This window comes from Limulus polyphemus, unplaced genomic scaffold, assembly GCF_000517525.1.
Source record: "Limulus polyphemus unplaced genomic scaffold, Limulus_polyphemus-2.1.2 Scaffold32, whole genome shotgun sequence".
NCBI lineage: Eukaryota > Metazoa > Arthropoda > Merostomata > Xiphosura > Limulidae > Limulus > Limulus polyphemus.
Window position 1 is genome coordinate 1,462,788 of NW_013665642.1, and position 16,315 is coordinate 1,479,102.

At 34.8% G+C, this 16,315-nt stretch overlaps 1 protein-coding gene across 10 annotated transcripts in view; it reads right to left on the bottom strand.

Annotated features, from left to right (window-relative positions):
* Positions 1-16,315, bottom strand: part of LOC106460238 (disks large homolog 1-like) — a 238,958-nt gene that overhangs the window by 139,660 nt on the left and 82,983 nt on the right. For 7 of the 10 annotated variants that reach the window (XM_022387152.1, XM_022387146.1, XM_022387141.1 and 4 more), the window contains one exon: positions 11,158-11,301. In XM_022387152.1, coding sequence (XP_022242860.1) covers positions 11,158-11,301 — 144 coding nt within the window. Of the gene's footprint in view, positions 1-5,203; positions 5,589-11,157; positions 11,302-16,315 lie in introns of those variants that run through there. The other 3 variants (XM_022387172.1, XM_022387170.1, XM_022387165.1) reach the window with 2 other exon arrangements.

The following is a 16,315-nucleotide window of genomic DNA, read 5'->3' on the forward strand; positions in this document are numbered from 1 at the left end:
GCTACTTTTGTTAAGCTCACATAAAGGAGTAACAAAGAAAATGCTACTTTTGTTAAGCTCACATAAAGGAGTAACAAAGAAAATACTACTTTTGTTACGCACACATAAAGGAGTAACAAAGAAAATAATACTTTTGTTAAGCACACACAAAGGAATAACAGAGAAAATAATACTTTTGTTTTGTTTCAAATACCGGGGTTAGAGTTTCGTTTCATGGAGATATTTCTTAGGATGTTCTTGATCAAGCAACTCATTTAAATAAGGCTTTATCCATTGTTATAAGCAGTTATTTTTGCATTACAAAACCACGTGTATGTGTGTGTGTATATGTGAGAATTACATTAACAGGTTATAGGTACCAACATGCAAATCTAGGTCATACCAAACTTTTATTTACGTATACGCATTCACTTTGAAGCTTTCTAAAGACTTTGAACACCCACTGACCAAGAAACCGGATCTTATACTGTATGTTAGTAAAATAAAATAAAATTTGATGCATAAAGAACAGTTAATTTTCGATGTATGAAGTTGAGTCAGATTGTTATAACTGAGAATGCACCTCAGCTGTCATTAACCATACAAGTTTTTCCGGAGAGGGGAGGAATTCTACGCTTCCCTATCTTACCATCAACCTGAGTAGTCAGCTAATTATTATCTATGCTCAACTGTTGGGGTGGAGATATTGTTTTAATGTATTTCAGTTCAGTAGTGCTCTTATAATTTGGGATCATTATTTTATACATAATTTTAAAATAAAACTAAATTTATGTTGTTCTGTATCCTTCTGCGACCGTTGCGATCCATTTTCAAAAACACTGCTTTATGCGACATGTAAAAAGCTGGATAGATGTGTGTACAAATATAAATACACACAGGCACTTCTAGAGATTTGTAACCATGCATCAACATCTAAGAGCTTGCAAGCCTCGTGACAGTTATAACTAACGTTATCATGGACACATTTACGTCGTAAAGAACACGATTACTGTTACCACGGGAATAAGTTTGTCTTTCGTACGTAACGTACGATGATAAAAACAAATTGGTAATACGATCCATCTTTAAGATTTATATAGTTTCAGATATCATACTGTAGTTTTCAAAATATAAGGGATACATTTCCTTCATTCACGAAATCATGTAATAACTTCAGGTATGGAGTTGGAATACAGTATAACCTGATGTTGTTCAAAAAGAACCTGACTTGTCTGTATAGCCAATTTTAACATCTGGTAAATCCTTACAATCCGAATTCAAATAAAATAGTTGCGTCAACACAAGAGGGTGGTCAAAAGAATAAAGTTGTCTTAGGTTTTCTGTATAGTACAGCGACGATGATTCAAACAAGAAACTCAGTAATAAACTACTAAACTGTGGATACATTTTTACATAATAACTGTCTTGAGAAGACTAGTAATGGAACATTATAACCAAATACACTCAGCTACAAGATTGGCACGTGATCAGGGCTCTAAAAACGATTTGATCTCTCTTTATACTATTATGAATTTCAAACACAAACTACTATTATCATTGGTGAAAAGTATATTAATTTACATCATGAAGTGCTGTGTTCATAGTCAATCAACAAAGTAAGATGTATGTATCACATCTGAATTGTTATGTATATACACGTAACGTTTTACACAGTATTCTATTCATAATTTACATCATGAAGTGCTGTGTTCATAGTCAATCAACAAAGTGAGATGTATGTATCACATCCGAATTGTTATGTATATACACGTAACGTTTTACACAGTATTCTATTCATAATTTACATCATGAAGTGCTGTGTTCATAGTCAATCAACAAAGTGAGATGTATGTATCACATCTGAATTGTTATGTATATACACTTAACGTTTTACACAGTATTCTATTCATAATTTACATCATGAAGTGCTGTGTTCATAGTCAATCAACAAAGTGAGATGTATGTATCACATCCGAATTATTATGTATATACACGTAACGTTTTACACAGTATTCTATTCTTAAGAATTTGTCAAGTCTTGAACTTAAGGTATAATCTCATTCTTCTGGGAACACTTTATGTAAGTGTTATGCATACGTTTTGTAATAAACACATATAAAATTACTTTGTCTCTCCTTATTTTCAAATATTTGAGAGTTACTAATCAATATAAAGTAAATAAAATTTGCACAACTCAAATTCAAAACTTTTCATGATACATGTAGCACAGAAATCACCAACTCAAGTGTGTTTCTTGAGACCCAACACACCAACTCAAGTGTTTCTTGAGACCCAACACACCAACCCAAGTGTGTTTCTTGAGACCCAACACACCAAGTCAATTGTTTCTTGAGACCCAACACACCAACTTTCAAACTGAGTACTTTAGGTGACACAAACATCCAAATTTACTATTTTCTGTGATAACAAAACAATTCTTCAAAGTCAGCATTCACTTCCATAACAATAATAAAACCTCCAAAAGCCATTATTTTCTACTATACCCTAATCTAGTGCTTTCTCTCATGGTAAAACAATACCTACAAACCTTAGATATTCTGAAAAAAGCATACAATTTTTTTAATGGTAAAATTTTCATCTTGACAATATAAAATATTTATATAAATGGATGAAAGTCTAAAGGCATGTGTACATGAGTGTGCACATATTAGTACCTGAAAAAAAGACGTTCCTTTATTCCTAATATCCATGACTTCAGAGTATACCACAAACACAGAATACACCATGCTCCAGAAGTTGTGATAGGCTTATAAAGAAACAAACAAAAAGTTATTCTCCATAACTTGTCACTTGAACAGAGTTAAGAAAAGTAGAGTTAACTCCCAACCTTCCCATCATCTGAACGATATAATGGGCTTCGATAGAAACACTTTGTAGACTACACTGATTACTCAAAATAATGTACACAAGTAATAAAAAAATAAGTATGGATTCAAACCTGAATTCATGCAATTGACAGGAATTCAACATTTAGTTGGAGATAAAAGTTATTCTTGGAAACATTTGGGTACATTATTTTTGTATTTATGTATTGATTTTTGTATGGCTTTGTGTATTCATCCCTAACTTGTTTCTGTACTTTTTGGCATTGCCATCCCTACATCATACTTAATTTTTGCAAAATTTTTCTATTACTTGTTTCCCCCCGTTTTTTTAAACAATTTTATTGAAACAGGTTGACAATTTAACATTTACTTTTATAATTTAATGGTAATATATATTGTTAATATCATATAAGTTTTGTCAATTTCTCTAATTTCGGATTTAATTGGAGGCCAGTGGAAGCTGGAATGATTCCTCCAGGATGGTACAAGTACTCCAGAGTGTTGGACTGACTGATGTTAAGGGGACAGGGAAGGCAGTTAATCATCACCACTTACCACCAACTCTTGGGCTACTCTTTACAAATTAGTAGTTGGATTGATCATCACATTATAGTACCCCCTACAGCTAAAAAGGAAGGTGAATATGATCTGTGACGGGATTCAATCCAGCAACCTGCAGATTGCGAGTCCAGTACCATAACCACAGGTCATGCCAGACCCATGTGGTAATATATGGTTCTTACATTATTTTATGATTTCAACGATTTTTCCCACTCTGATTTATATAGATTGGGTGTTAACAATTTTAGATAAATAAAAGAAAGGAGGATGAAAAGATCGGTGTCTGACCATTTTACTTGAGTTAAGTTATAATATTTGTAACACAGATTAAACTTCTATTAACCCACGCTCTTTTTTTTCTTTTTAGTGTAACAAGTATAAAAATTTAAAGGTGAAACTTTTCATTATTCATCTGTTTAAAATGTTTTAAAATGCTGACACCAGCATAACTCCTGGAAAAAAAAAGTAGAAGAGTGTGATGATGCAGTATCCATTCTCTGTAAACTTAGAACGACTAAAACTCCGAGGAAAAAATAACTGTAAAGAAGAAATAAAAAGGCAAACAACATTAAGGTGGAGTAAATCAGTCAAAAGAAGACTGACGATATATAGAATCTAAAATATTCGAAAGTTTTCTTTGTAAAGTACAAATCTATCAAAACAGTCCGCTGACAAAGCCTAGTGTCATTTTCCAATTAAAAAAAAAACAAACAATAAAAATGATGTACATTACGACTACAACCCTAACGACCCATAAAAATTTAAGAAAACAGTGTTTAACGCTCACAGTGCTTGGACTAAAAGTTACAAGCTGTATCAATACAACAGTCCACAAACACAGCACATACACATTTTAAGGTATAATGTTTGGCAACTATGTTCCACTGTAAAAATTTATAATAGTTATACTAATAAATACTAATAAGCACAAAGTTACACTTTGGGCTATCTTGTACTCTGCCCGACGCATGTATCGAACCCCAATTTTTAGCGTCAAAAGCCCTCAGACTTCCACTGAGCCACCACGGGGCAAACAGAAAAGTACAATGAGAATCAGGAGTACTGTTTACCAACAGTCATGTGTATGCAACAGTATTTTGAAATTCTTGTAATTAAAAAAAATAAAGATGTCATTATTAATAAAAAAAATTTTCTGCTAGTTTTTACAGTCACAAAGGAAGTTTAATCTAATAAATTCTGTAAAATTACCAAGTTCACTCAAATCATCAAACACATCTCCGAAACATCAGTCGATACAGTATATAAGTGTATTGTCCTGGATGCAAATTAAATAAAAAAATAAAAGAAGTACCTTCTTAATTCGAAACCGTCGCGCCATCTATGGAACTAAAATCTATACTTTAGATTAATATATGACGTTTACACGCGTCTTTCATTTTAAACACTTAAAAATTAAGCACATACTACTTTTACTTTGCAGTAATAAAACATATTTTAACAGGCACTTAGTACCAGACATTAGATGTTTCGCGACTTGGCGTAACTAGGCCCAGCGTTTAGAATAGGTCGCTAAATTCCTTGGGGCACCAGTGTGAATAAGGGCGCAGCTTTAATTTCTGCGTTAAGCGCCAGTTATGCTATTTTGCCCTGCCATTTCACACTTAAGTTCCCAGAAATGCCGAATATGTTGGTATACTATAGTTAAATTATGTGTACTAAGTATCTATACCACTAAATCCTTCAAAATGTTGAACAAGGTCAGTTCGAGAAGAATAACTTAAACATACTGTATGCTTTTGACATTAGCATCATAAAATTATATGCTTACAAATACTAATGAAAATTATTATTATTACCTTCCGTGGAGCGTCACTTCTTTGCCTAGTTAAACCATCTCCTTGGTTGGGGTTTGAGGTAAGTCGAGAGGTTGAAGCACCTGCACCCATTATTTTTCTTATCCAATTCGAACTCTAAAGCAATGTTTCAAGGCTGGTCGCCACACTTATACACAACGAACAAAAACATCCCGAATCCACGGCACACTTCCTCCAACGAACCTTCCGTTTTCTTGATACGTAACTCAACAGGTAAACATGCTTTCAAGTATTCCTCTTCACGCGCCTTGTGCCACGTGACAGGTTTTGCCTGGAGATATTTGGGCTTGTGAGGAATGTTCTTCAGTGATAACTAATATTATGTTGTAATACGTTCTTACCGCAATACCATCATCCAGGAGTCCATGACGAAGGTGGGTCAAACACCCAGAAACAGGAAATTGCAAGTACAAAATATTACGTTTCTGAGATTCCCACCCCTACAGAACAGTATATTTTACGAGCTCGTACTGTTGGTAATAAAGTCAGTATGTGCTGCCGTACTTTAGATCTCTGGCTGTAGTTGGTAACTTGTTGGCAGTTGGATATTCAGTCGGGTTAGGTTTCCGTCACCATCATTTCCGCCCACACTATACCGACGTGGTATTCCTACTCTTTTTTGTATTTTATTTTTCACATACTGCACACACACACACACATATATATATATACATATATATACCGACGAATCAGGTTTCTTTAAATACAAGGTCAATTCGGGACAGCTATAAATATGAAACATGAACTGTGTCGTATGTCACGTATCACGCATTGTAGACTTTTCTTTTATCAATCCCTGTCTAATTAACTGTTCTGCACATGATGAAAATCGGCAGCATTCTTGACTCATAAGTTTCAAATCTTATAGCTGATATAAGTCCTTTATTAAATATGTATAATAAAGACAGAACTACCAGTCAGCCACATCAACTTAATACTAGACAAAGACATTTAATAAATATATAAATATACGGGCGAAGTTAGTTACATAAACAAAGAACTATATATGTATGTATATATACAAACACACACACACACATACACACATACAAATATATATATATATATGTTTGTTTTTGAAGTTAACCATAAAGCTACACAATGGGCTATCTGTGCTCTGCCCACCACGGGTATCGAAACCCGGTTCCTAGCGTTGTAAGTCCGCAGACATACCGCTGTGCCACTGGGGGGGGGGGATATGTATATATACTGCAATACTTTTCATATATAAAAACGAATACTATTTACTATCAGTGCTTATTTATATGGCCCGGCATGACCAGGTAGTTAAGGCACCCGACTCGCAATCTGAGGGTCGCGGGTTCAAATCCCTGTCACACCAAACATGCTCGCCCTTTCACCGTGGGGGCGTTATAATGTGACGGTCAATCCCACTATTCGTTGGTAAAAGAGTAGCCCAAGAGTTGGCGGTGGGTGGTGATGACTAGCTGCCTTCCCTCTAGTCTTACACTGCTAAATTAGGGACGGCTAGCGCAGATAGCCCTCGTGTAGCTTTGCGCGAAATTCAAAACAAACAAACAAGCTTATTTATAGGCTGTACTGCTAATTCTAGAGTTTATCTCAATGACAAACACTTTAAGATTTTCTGTATCAGTACTTTATATTATTTATGGTTCAGAGAAAATCTTCAAACTTTATGTAAATTTATATGAATTGTGAAGCACGGGTTAAAAGGTGCGCTATGCTTAAATTACTTGTAAAGCACGGGGTCAAATTAAGTGTGTAATGCTTGAGCTTATATTAGCTTATAAAACATTTAAGCGATTTTTTATTTACTTTTTGGTTAAGAACGTTTACGAAACACGAACAGGTGATTTCTCTGAATGTAATCAAATCTTTGCATCCCGTTCTTATTTGTATATCTTACTAGGAATCAACGTTATATGTAATCACTGGTCATAATGTTAGAAACCTCCTCTACCTATGAAAAAAAAACAAGCAAACCGGTCGTCACGCTGGTTCAGCAGTAAGTCTGGGGACCTATAACGCTAAAAATCGGGTTTCGATTCTCGAAGTGGGCAGATTAAAAATAGCCAATTACATAGTTTCGTGCTTCACAACATACAAACTAGAATACAAAAAAAACGTGTTAGGTAAATACAAACATCGGGAGTCTTATAGAGACGGTAAATTATACAAGCATTAGTTGTCACTACAAAGGGAAATATTACATTTTTTTACTGAGCTTTGAACGAGGTGTTATTGTTGGGCCCGATTGGCACGTGCCTCAATTGCGAGGTGGTTAATCAAAGGCGACCGTGTCTTGAGTCTACACTGTATGGTTATCAGAACAAATACTTCGTCTAGTAGAAGAACTGTTCGGGCTAATGGACGGTCAGCTCTGCATGAATTGACGTACGGCTTTAATAATGGCCCAGGAATATCCATTTCCACCAGAATAATGCGACGGAAGCTGCGGAAAATTAACTTGATTAATCGTGCCTCCTCACGTAATGGACTTATTTCTGTCAGCAATTGAAAGAGGCGTCTCCAATGGTGTGTAGATAATCAGGATTGTACCACTGTACAATGATAACGTGTAATGTGGCCAGATGCACACACTTCACATGGTTCTGCAATGAAGGTAGGGGTAGATTGCGGCGACAACTCAAGGAGTCATGAGCCGATCCTACACACTGTTCACTGTACAAGGTTCTGAAGGCGATATAATGTTGTTGAGCTCAATTACACGGCATGAGCTAAGCCTCTGGTTCCTCTGAATAGTCATATTTCTGTTCATGAATATATGACCATCTTAACTGCCCAGATGCATTCCACTGTGCTCTACTTCTACCCAAATGGATGTACTTACTTCCAGGACGATAATGACTCCAGCCATTGAGCTAAAGTTGGTCGTGATAGGTTCACTGGGGAATGAGCATGATATAGAATTCCAACATCTACCTGATTTACACAGTACCCTGATATCAACCCTATCAAGAATCTATGGAACCTTTTAGAATGAGACGCAGCCAATTACAATCATCTCTACCTGGACTGGAAAGGATATTGATTAAGGAATGGTCAAAGATTGAAGCAGATACCTCCAGACATTAGTGAATTCAATACAACGTCTTATCAAGGCACGTGGTGGCCCAACATGTCATTAGGTTGCAAATGTTTTGTATTTGTTTGTTTGTGTATTGAATTTCGCGTAAAGCTACTCGAGAGTGATATCTGCGTTAGTCGTGTCTAAGTTAGAAGTGGTAGACTAAAGGAAAGGTATATAGTAAAGACCACTAACTAACGAAAAGTGGAATTGACTTTCACATTATAACGTCCCCACAACTGAATGGGCGAGCGTACACAACGACGGAAAGAAATTTGTAATTAGTTTATAATTAATTTTTAATTAGATTACAATGAACACTCATGAAATTGCACCAAACTGTAATCAACGGGTAAAATCCATGGGTCAGGTATGACAAGCAATATATACAAATATCGTTTGAAACGTGTTTTGATACGGTTGTCACAGCACGTTGAACATTTATTAATTTCCACCAATGGCTTCACTCGTTATTCACTTTTGTTTGCTTGTTTGTTATTAAGCACAAAGCTACAAAAAGGGCTATCTGTGCTCTGCCCACCACGGATATCGAAACCCGGTTTCTAGTGGTATAAATCCGCAGACATACCACTGTGCAACTGGGGGAGCTATTCACTTGTTAGTTTTTATCATTTTTCACCAATGGAGTTGGGACATAAAATAATTCTATTCCTGTTATTGTTAACAAATGGTTTCGTTTTATTTTCAGTTTCTATCAGCCTATACACGTGAGATGAGTCTATAATAGATTACACCTATATATAATATTCACCTGTATTTTGTTCTAATATTACACATATAACCGCTGCGAAAAATATCAAGTCGTTCAAATTTCGTGATAAAAAGAATGTATAAAAGACCAGTTATTTCTTCTTTTTTGTAAGTGTAACATGGAATTCTACTTTAATTCACAAATTATTAAACATCAATACAATAAAATAATTAAACTGTTTTAATATTTGTGTGGAAAATAGTTTAAGAAATTTTAAATAACTTAATTCTAAAAATAATAATAATTGGTATTAATATAAATATATAGTACTGTTTTAATCCTAACCTTAATTGTAGTTTGTTAGTTATTCATATTTCACCAACTAAATCTAGTTGACACCACAACAGTTGTTTGTCGAATTTGATAGTATAAATTGCGTCTCAATTATCTGCTGTGTCTGTTGTATCCCAGCCGGCCTGATAAGACCTGGTATTGGGCGAAAGGCCTTGTCGGCATAGTACGGTTGACATATTGTTATACATTCCTTTTTTACTTTCACTCATAAGTTCTCGGAATTACTTAATCCTCAGACACCCTATGAATATGATTAATCTAATAAATTGCGAAAATGTGCTGCCATCTATACATGTAAATATTCACTAAATGAGTAATATACATGGATGCCATCACCCACACACAAAACTGAGTAAAAAAGCAATAGATACTGCTATTCTTCTTATATATAGACAATATAAATCCAAAATTGGGAATTTAAAAACCTATAAACAGGGATCGTAAGAAAGTAAGCAAACAAGACTGGAGATACTCCAGACATTATTTACTGAAACTACAAACTCCTATTTTTGCTCCATGCTGTTACATAGAATTACATTTGGTGGAGTCAAAATAGGATTTGTAGGTTGAATAAATAATATTTACAGTATCTCCAGCCTTGTTTGCTTACTTTCTTATAATCCCCATTTCCAGGTTTTTAAATTCCCAATTTTTTATTTATCTTGTTTGATGGCTTTTTTTTATGCTCAACTATGGGCAAAGGATTACTTGATGTTATAACTAACTTTATACATTGTAATGATAATAAACATAGCTAGTAGCTAGCTGATACGGTTCATGATGATTTACTGTAGCTACTGACTATCTGATCGCATTAGTATGAGATACAAAATGTTAAGCTGCGAATGGAGATTGTCATGGAGATTTATTCGAGAATATAGTGAGCATTTATAGTTTCTGTATAACTAAATTTTCTATATGTGATGCATAGCAATGGGCAAATACATGCCTAGACTAAAACACAACCCGAGTAAGAGCGTATAAAATTTTACCAGTAGAAAAGCAGCCTTTTCAAATAAAACATATACGTCTGGAACATTGCTTTAAATAAACCTTTGTGTCTTTTAAAGTAATTATTCTACGAAGGCGTGTAATGAAATTTAATGTTATGCGTATTGATTTTTTTTTCTCCTTCAATTCATACATAACATAGGGGTTGGCTCCCTAAAGACGTCAATTGTATAGTGTACAAAGCATTGAGTATCTACGTGTTACAGTCATCTAATGTTCATCTATTATTGGCTGGAGATTCTTATTTCATCCTGTATTTAAGCTTTTAAAAGAAGCAACAGATAATGGTAAAAAAGCTAACTTCAAGGGATAATGATAACATCGTTTGCACTAGAATTCTGATGTTTTTTTAGCTTATGTAAGATAACAAAGAAGAAACAAATCGACATTTCAATACCCCTGCGACCTTTGCAATACCTTATTTGGTATTTTACAAAAGGTTTGAGTGCAATATACCAAGCCGTTTTTGTTTCAGGTTGGTAAGAGAATAATAATAATAAAAAGAAGAATTACAAACGGGCCGTTTTGAGCGGATTTTCTTTTCCTTGTAAGTCTAACATTGTACTTTTTCTGTTCATTTTTATGTGTGTAAAGCCTTAGTGGTCAATAGTACAGGTTGTAAAGTGTCGTTTGAAATGAATATTACTGTTTAAGGTGCTTTTTGCCCGAACGTTTTGTGCAATTTCTTGTGATCCCTATTATGAACCAAGATCGTGGTTCGTGATACAAGAATACTAAATGAATCACGATGAAGTAATAAAGACAAATGTAAAGACATATTATATTTACCTTTTTTGGAGAATCAGAAAAATCTGTGCTGTAATCAGTGGATATGTCTCCTTTATTTCTGACCATTCCATCCATACTAGAAATCTGCTTCAGTTCTGCTGGGGTAGGTGGAGGAGGCAGGTCCTCTTCTCGATACCTAAACTTCTGTGAAAAATAAATCATACATTTTAGCTTCTTAGAAATGCCTCTGAATATTTTACCTAAAATAAAAGCAGTAGATAAATCTATTGCTTGGACACAACGTAACTATACCTATATTTTATAACCGTATACTAAAAGTATTCATGGCATCCACCATTGGTACTTATGCTTCCTCTAAAGGTAAACTTATTATGTCATACAATAACCTTACAGACATAATTCATTACATTATCATACCCATATATTAAGTTATACTAAAACTACTTGGGACCCAATCACGTCATTATAGTCCAGTCATGTTCTAACTGGTCGCCATACATACAACAGACAAAGTAGATTTAAAATGTGCAAGTAGACCAAACCCAAACTACTTAAATCAAGCTTATACCATGATATTACCTCACCGCTCTTCATGGTTGGGACTATATTGCCATATTAAAAGCGAAAGAAGACCCACATGCTAATTTCCCATTACTATGTACTGCAATTTCGATGTTGTGTTGTTATGTGTTGCAGTCCGACACCTAGCAAAGCATTCAAGCCGGTGAAAAAAGGTGTATGAACTTCAGTCCGACACCTAGCAAAGCATTCAAGCCGGTGAAAAATGATGTATGAACTTCAGTCCGACACCTAGCAAAGCATTTAGGCCGGTGAAAAAAAGGTGTATGAACTTCAGTCCGACACCTAGCAAAGCATTCAAGCCGGTGAAAAATGATGTATGAACTTCAGTCCGACACCTAGCAAAGCATTTAGGCCGGTCAGAAAAAGGTGTATGAACTTCAGTCCGACACCTAGCAAAGCATTTAGGCCGGTAAACAAAAGGTGTATGAACTTCAGTCCGACAGTAACAAGAAGTTCCACGTACACAGTAAACGCCCTTGTCTACGAACTTGGCCTGTAACATTCGGTACAGTGCAATAATTCTTTGTAGATATACTAAAGAGGCCACGAACAAAACGAATCTAAAGTAACGAAAATAGTCATCAGAGGGCTCTACAGCTGCTTAATGTGACCATATTTCATGTCAAATATGGCCTACATCCTTCGGATGACGTGACAGCCAGCTGACCAAAAATGTCCAGTATTCGACATAGTTACATGATGTCGGATGGCCCACTTGATTTTTTGGCTATGGAGCTATCTAAGTCAGTTACGTATTGTTGAGTTGGCAGACTTGACAGATGCTATATAAACTAATTCTAGAAATAAAAGTTCTCTAAAGCACAATCCTAAACGTAACGATCGTAAAATTTCGGGTAAGTCGATAAAAAAAATCTATATAAAGTAACGATCACGAATTTTCATCCAGGTTCAGTGAATTCTTTAATACAGATTTCAGCATAATTTATGAGAACCCTTAATGCATGGCGTAGTGCCAGTAAACACATCTTGTGTCGCATACAAGTTGACATCTGCGTTAAGACTGGTAATATTTACTCCGAAAACTTGTCGTATTATGCTGTGATTTTCCGAAAAACTTTCTCTTCTGTGATCCATATTTGCATTCTAGCTGTGCATATGTGATTAAATAACAAAATTACATAGAATAATAAGCATGTATGCTACTTTAAGAACAATGTTATGGTAGGAAAACCTAATTACTTTACTCAAAAAAATGCATGCTTCAAGGCCCAATACTGCATATGTTTGATTTGAAAAAAACAATAACACACTTTCAGGTTGTGTGTTACCAATTTTGATAAAGAATCTGAGATTAGACGTTGTAAGTGACGTAGATAAGTGCAATGAATAGAAATAATAACACACGAAACTGGGTAGTCATAAGTTCTAAGATCCATAATTCCAATTTACGTCAAAGACTTTAAACAAGAAAACGAGATATGGAACCACCCTTGGGTTTTCAATGCTAAAGCAATTGAAACAACTGTACTTTTAACTGATCATGACATCAAAAACAATAAGTTAAAATTCACAGTCAATGGGCAATGAATCACCCACTCTTTCACACCATTCCATTTCAAACATTGCCCAAGGAATATTTATTTATTTTACTTCTTAATTGTACACATGAATTTAATCTGTTTCAAACATCATTTGAAGCTGAAAGTTGCAAAGAAGTATTGTAGGAAGCCTAAAAATAATAATACTCTCATATTTTATGTTAAATATTACTTTCCACGGTCGACTCGTATTCTACAAGAAGTTACATGGAAAGTCAAACGTGTGATGGACTGGCCTTACTTCCAAGTATAAGTTCATAGAATATGAGATATAAGCAGGCACACTCTGCAGTTTTTGAAGATGCTGGTACAAAGATAAATAGTTTTTTATAACTCAATGTTTTGTAGATCGAAAATGTTTAACGATCTTACAAGTTATAACTGAGTGGCCAAGAGATCATGACACTTATGCCATTCTTTATTGAAAAAAAAGGGAAACATAAACAACAACTTAAACAGTTTACAAGTTCTGTACAAATAATAAAACAAGATGAACTGCTCACAGTTTAAGTAAATAATCAAGAGACAGTCTTCATGTAACAGTTTAGTATTCATAACACAGGCCTGCGATGGTTTTATTGTCTTGAAATTTTTACCCATTCTACAGTAATTCCTGTACACTGAATCCGAAAATGATATCCATTTTTTCTCCATCACTTACAGATTTTTCGCAAAACGTCGTACGTACGTTTACATTAGTGAAGCTCCCAAGTGGCACAGCGGCATGTCTGCGGACCAACAACGCTAGAAACCGGGTTTCGATACCCGTGGTGGGCAGAGCACAGATGGCCCATTGTGTAGTTTTTGTTTAATTACAAACAAACACAACTGAATAATTTTCATTGAAATCGGGTCACATTTTGTTATGCTTAAAATGTTGACAACCACTGGCTATATATTTCTCTAGACCAATCGCGATATGAGAGTTTTGTCGATCATTCTAGAACTCAAACATAACAAACATAATAATAAAACAAGTTCATTGTGGTAAATAAAATAATAATTTGATCAAAGTAAGAGTTTTTTTATCCCGATTTGTAAAAAAATCCTTACGTGATAGAAAAAATAATAATATTATTTTCGAAATCGGCGTAGCTGAATTATGAAAAATCCGCTATTAAAACCAGATCAACTTTTATCAAGTTTAAATTCGCAGGCCTGTGCAATCAATAAGATTTGTTTAATTCTCCCATTCTTAATATGGTTCCCAATGCGGTCTCGACTGAAAACATCATAGGTTGGTAATGTTCACTATCTTCTCACGCATTTGTAGTAAAAAAACGTTGTATCTACAGGTGGATTTTTTTCATCTAAGTGGAAACTTTACACATTAAAATTATTCTACGGTGCAGTGCAGTCGTCATATTCAGTTTTTCACACAAAAATAGCGATAAGTGAAGAATGAGATTTTCTGTCACACGTTATTATTAACCAATTCTTATTTTACCCATAAAAACATGATATTCTTACACACACACACCATAATAAGCTGAGCTGTGTCCACCGCGAGGAATAAAACCAAAATTTTCGTGTTGTAAGTCCGTAAATTTACTGTTGACCAACCGAGGGCCTAAAAATCTAGAAGCTGATAACATGGACATAGTAATTAATATTCATGAATAAAGGTTGGCTCCACGCTATTCTAACAGTGCTATTTCACACTTTCACAAATGTGAAGACAAGTACTTAACAATTATATGGGTTTTTTCTCAGTGTATCCATATATTATATGCTGTTTATATATATATATATACATTTGCAAAAACTGTTAATGAAAAAAATTAGCGATAACAAATTACTTCAAAACTCTAGAAAATAAAATAATAATGGTAATTAACGTTGAAACATTAGTCGAAAACTTGGGTATTTTAAATCTGTATTCTTTCACATATAATATCACAATTTCTGTGTTTCCCCTTGAAAATCTGCTACGCTTGTGACAACTCTAAGTTTAGAGCAGCCAATAAGGACTGAATGATGGATTTCTGCTGTTTTAGTACAACTGGTAGAATCACTCGAGAAACACATAGGAGTCTTGCTAACGTACATGTATAAATAACGATTCTCGATCTATTACCGCAAACCCATGTGCAGCATCAAATATCGTCTACATGTTTTCTGCTGTTTTCGTACGACTGGTAGAACCACTCGAGAAACACACAAGAGTCTTGCTAACGTACATGTATAAATAACGATTCTCGATCCATTACCGCAAACCCATGTGAAGCATCAAATATCGTCTACATGTTTTCTGCTGTTTTCGTACAACTGGTAGAAACACACAGGAGTCTTGCTAACGTACATGTATAAATAACGATTCTCGATCCATTACCGCAAACCCATGTGCAGCATCAAATATCGTCTACATGACAAATGGATTTGGTATAAAAATGTCACGATCCTATGTTTACCCATGACAGGGCAAACATCTACAAACAAAAATACGCTCAGACGTACAAATTCAAAACCCATAACTGGTGTATATAAAAACATATAACTGAAGATCGACGATGGGAACAAAGTACAATAAAACCTCGTGATGTTTTTATAATACCACATCGATCATTCCTTTGTTATTAACCTTCCACATAATAAGACAGTTGAACAATGGGTCAACAAGATGAAATAGATGTTACTGAATAAAGCTTGAACCTCAAGCTTTAAATTTTCCACATGACGTAGTATTGTAATTAATTGTTACTCAGATCACCAAATAATATACAACGCGATTGTGAAGTGCTTCGTAATAAACTGCTCTAAGTAAAACAGTAAAAAAAGTGTTCTATTTATATCAAAAAGTACAACAAACAAACGGACGTTTTTTGTTGTTTTTCCTTTTGCTTGTTTTGTTACGACAGCGGAAGTCACGCGACGCTGGGAGAATGCGCGCTGGAGTTTCTCGAAGGATCATAAATTTTCCTGGCAGCTCTAGTTTGTTCGAGGTGCCCTCTTTTTTTAGTAACAAAGTCTGGCGAGAAAAACCAGCGCAATTGCAGAAATAGATATGCAGATAGATTGAAGAGATAGATAATTGAGTCAAGCGAATAATAAGCACC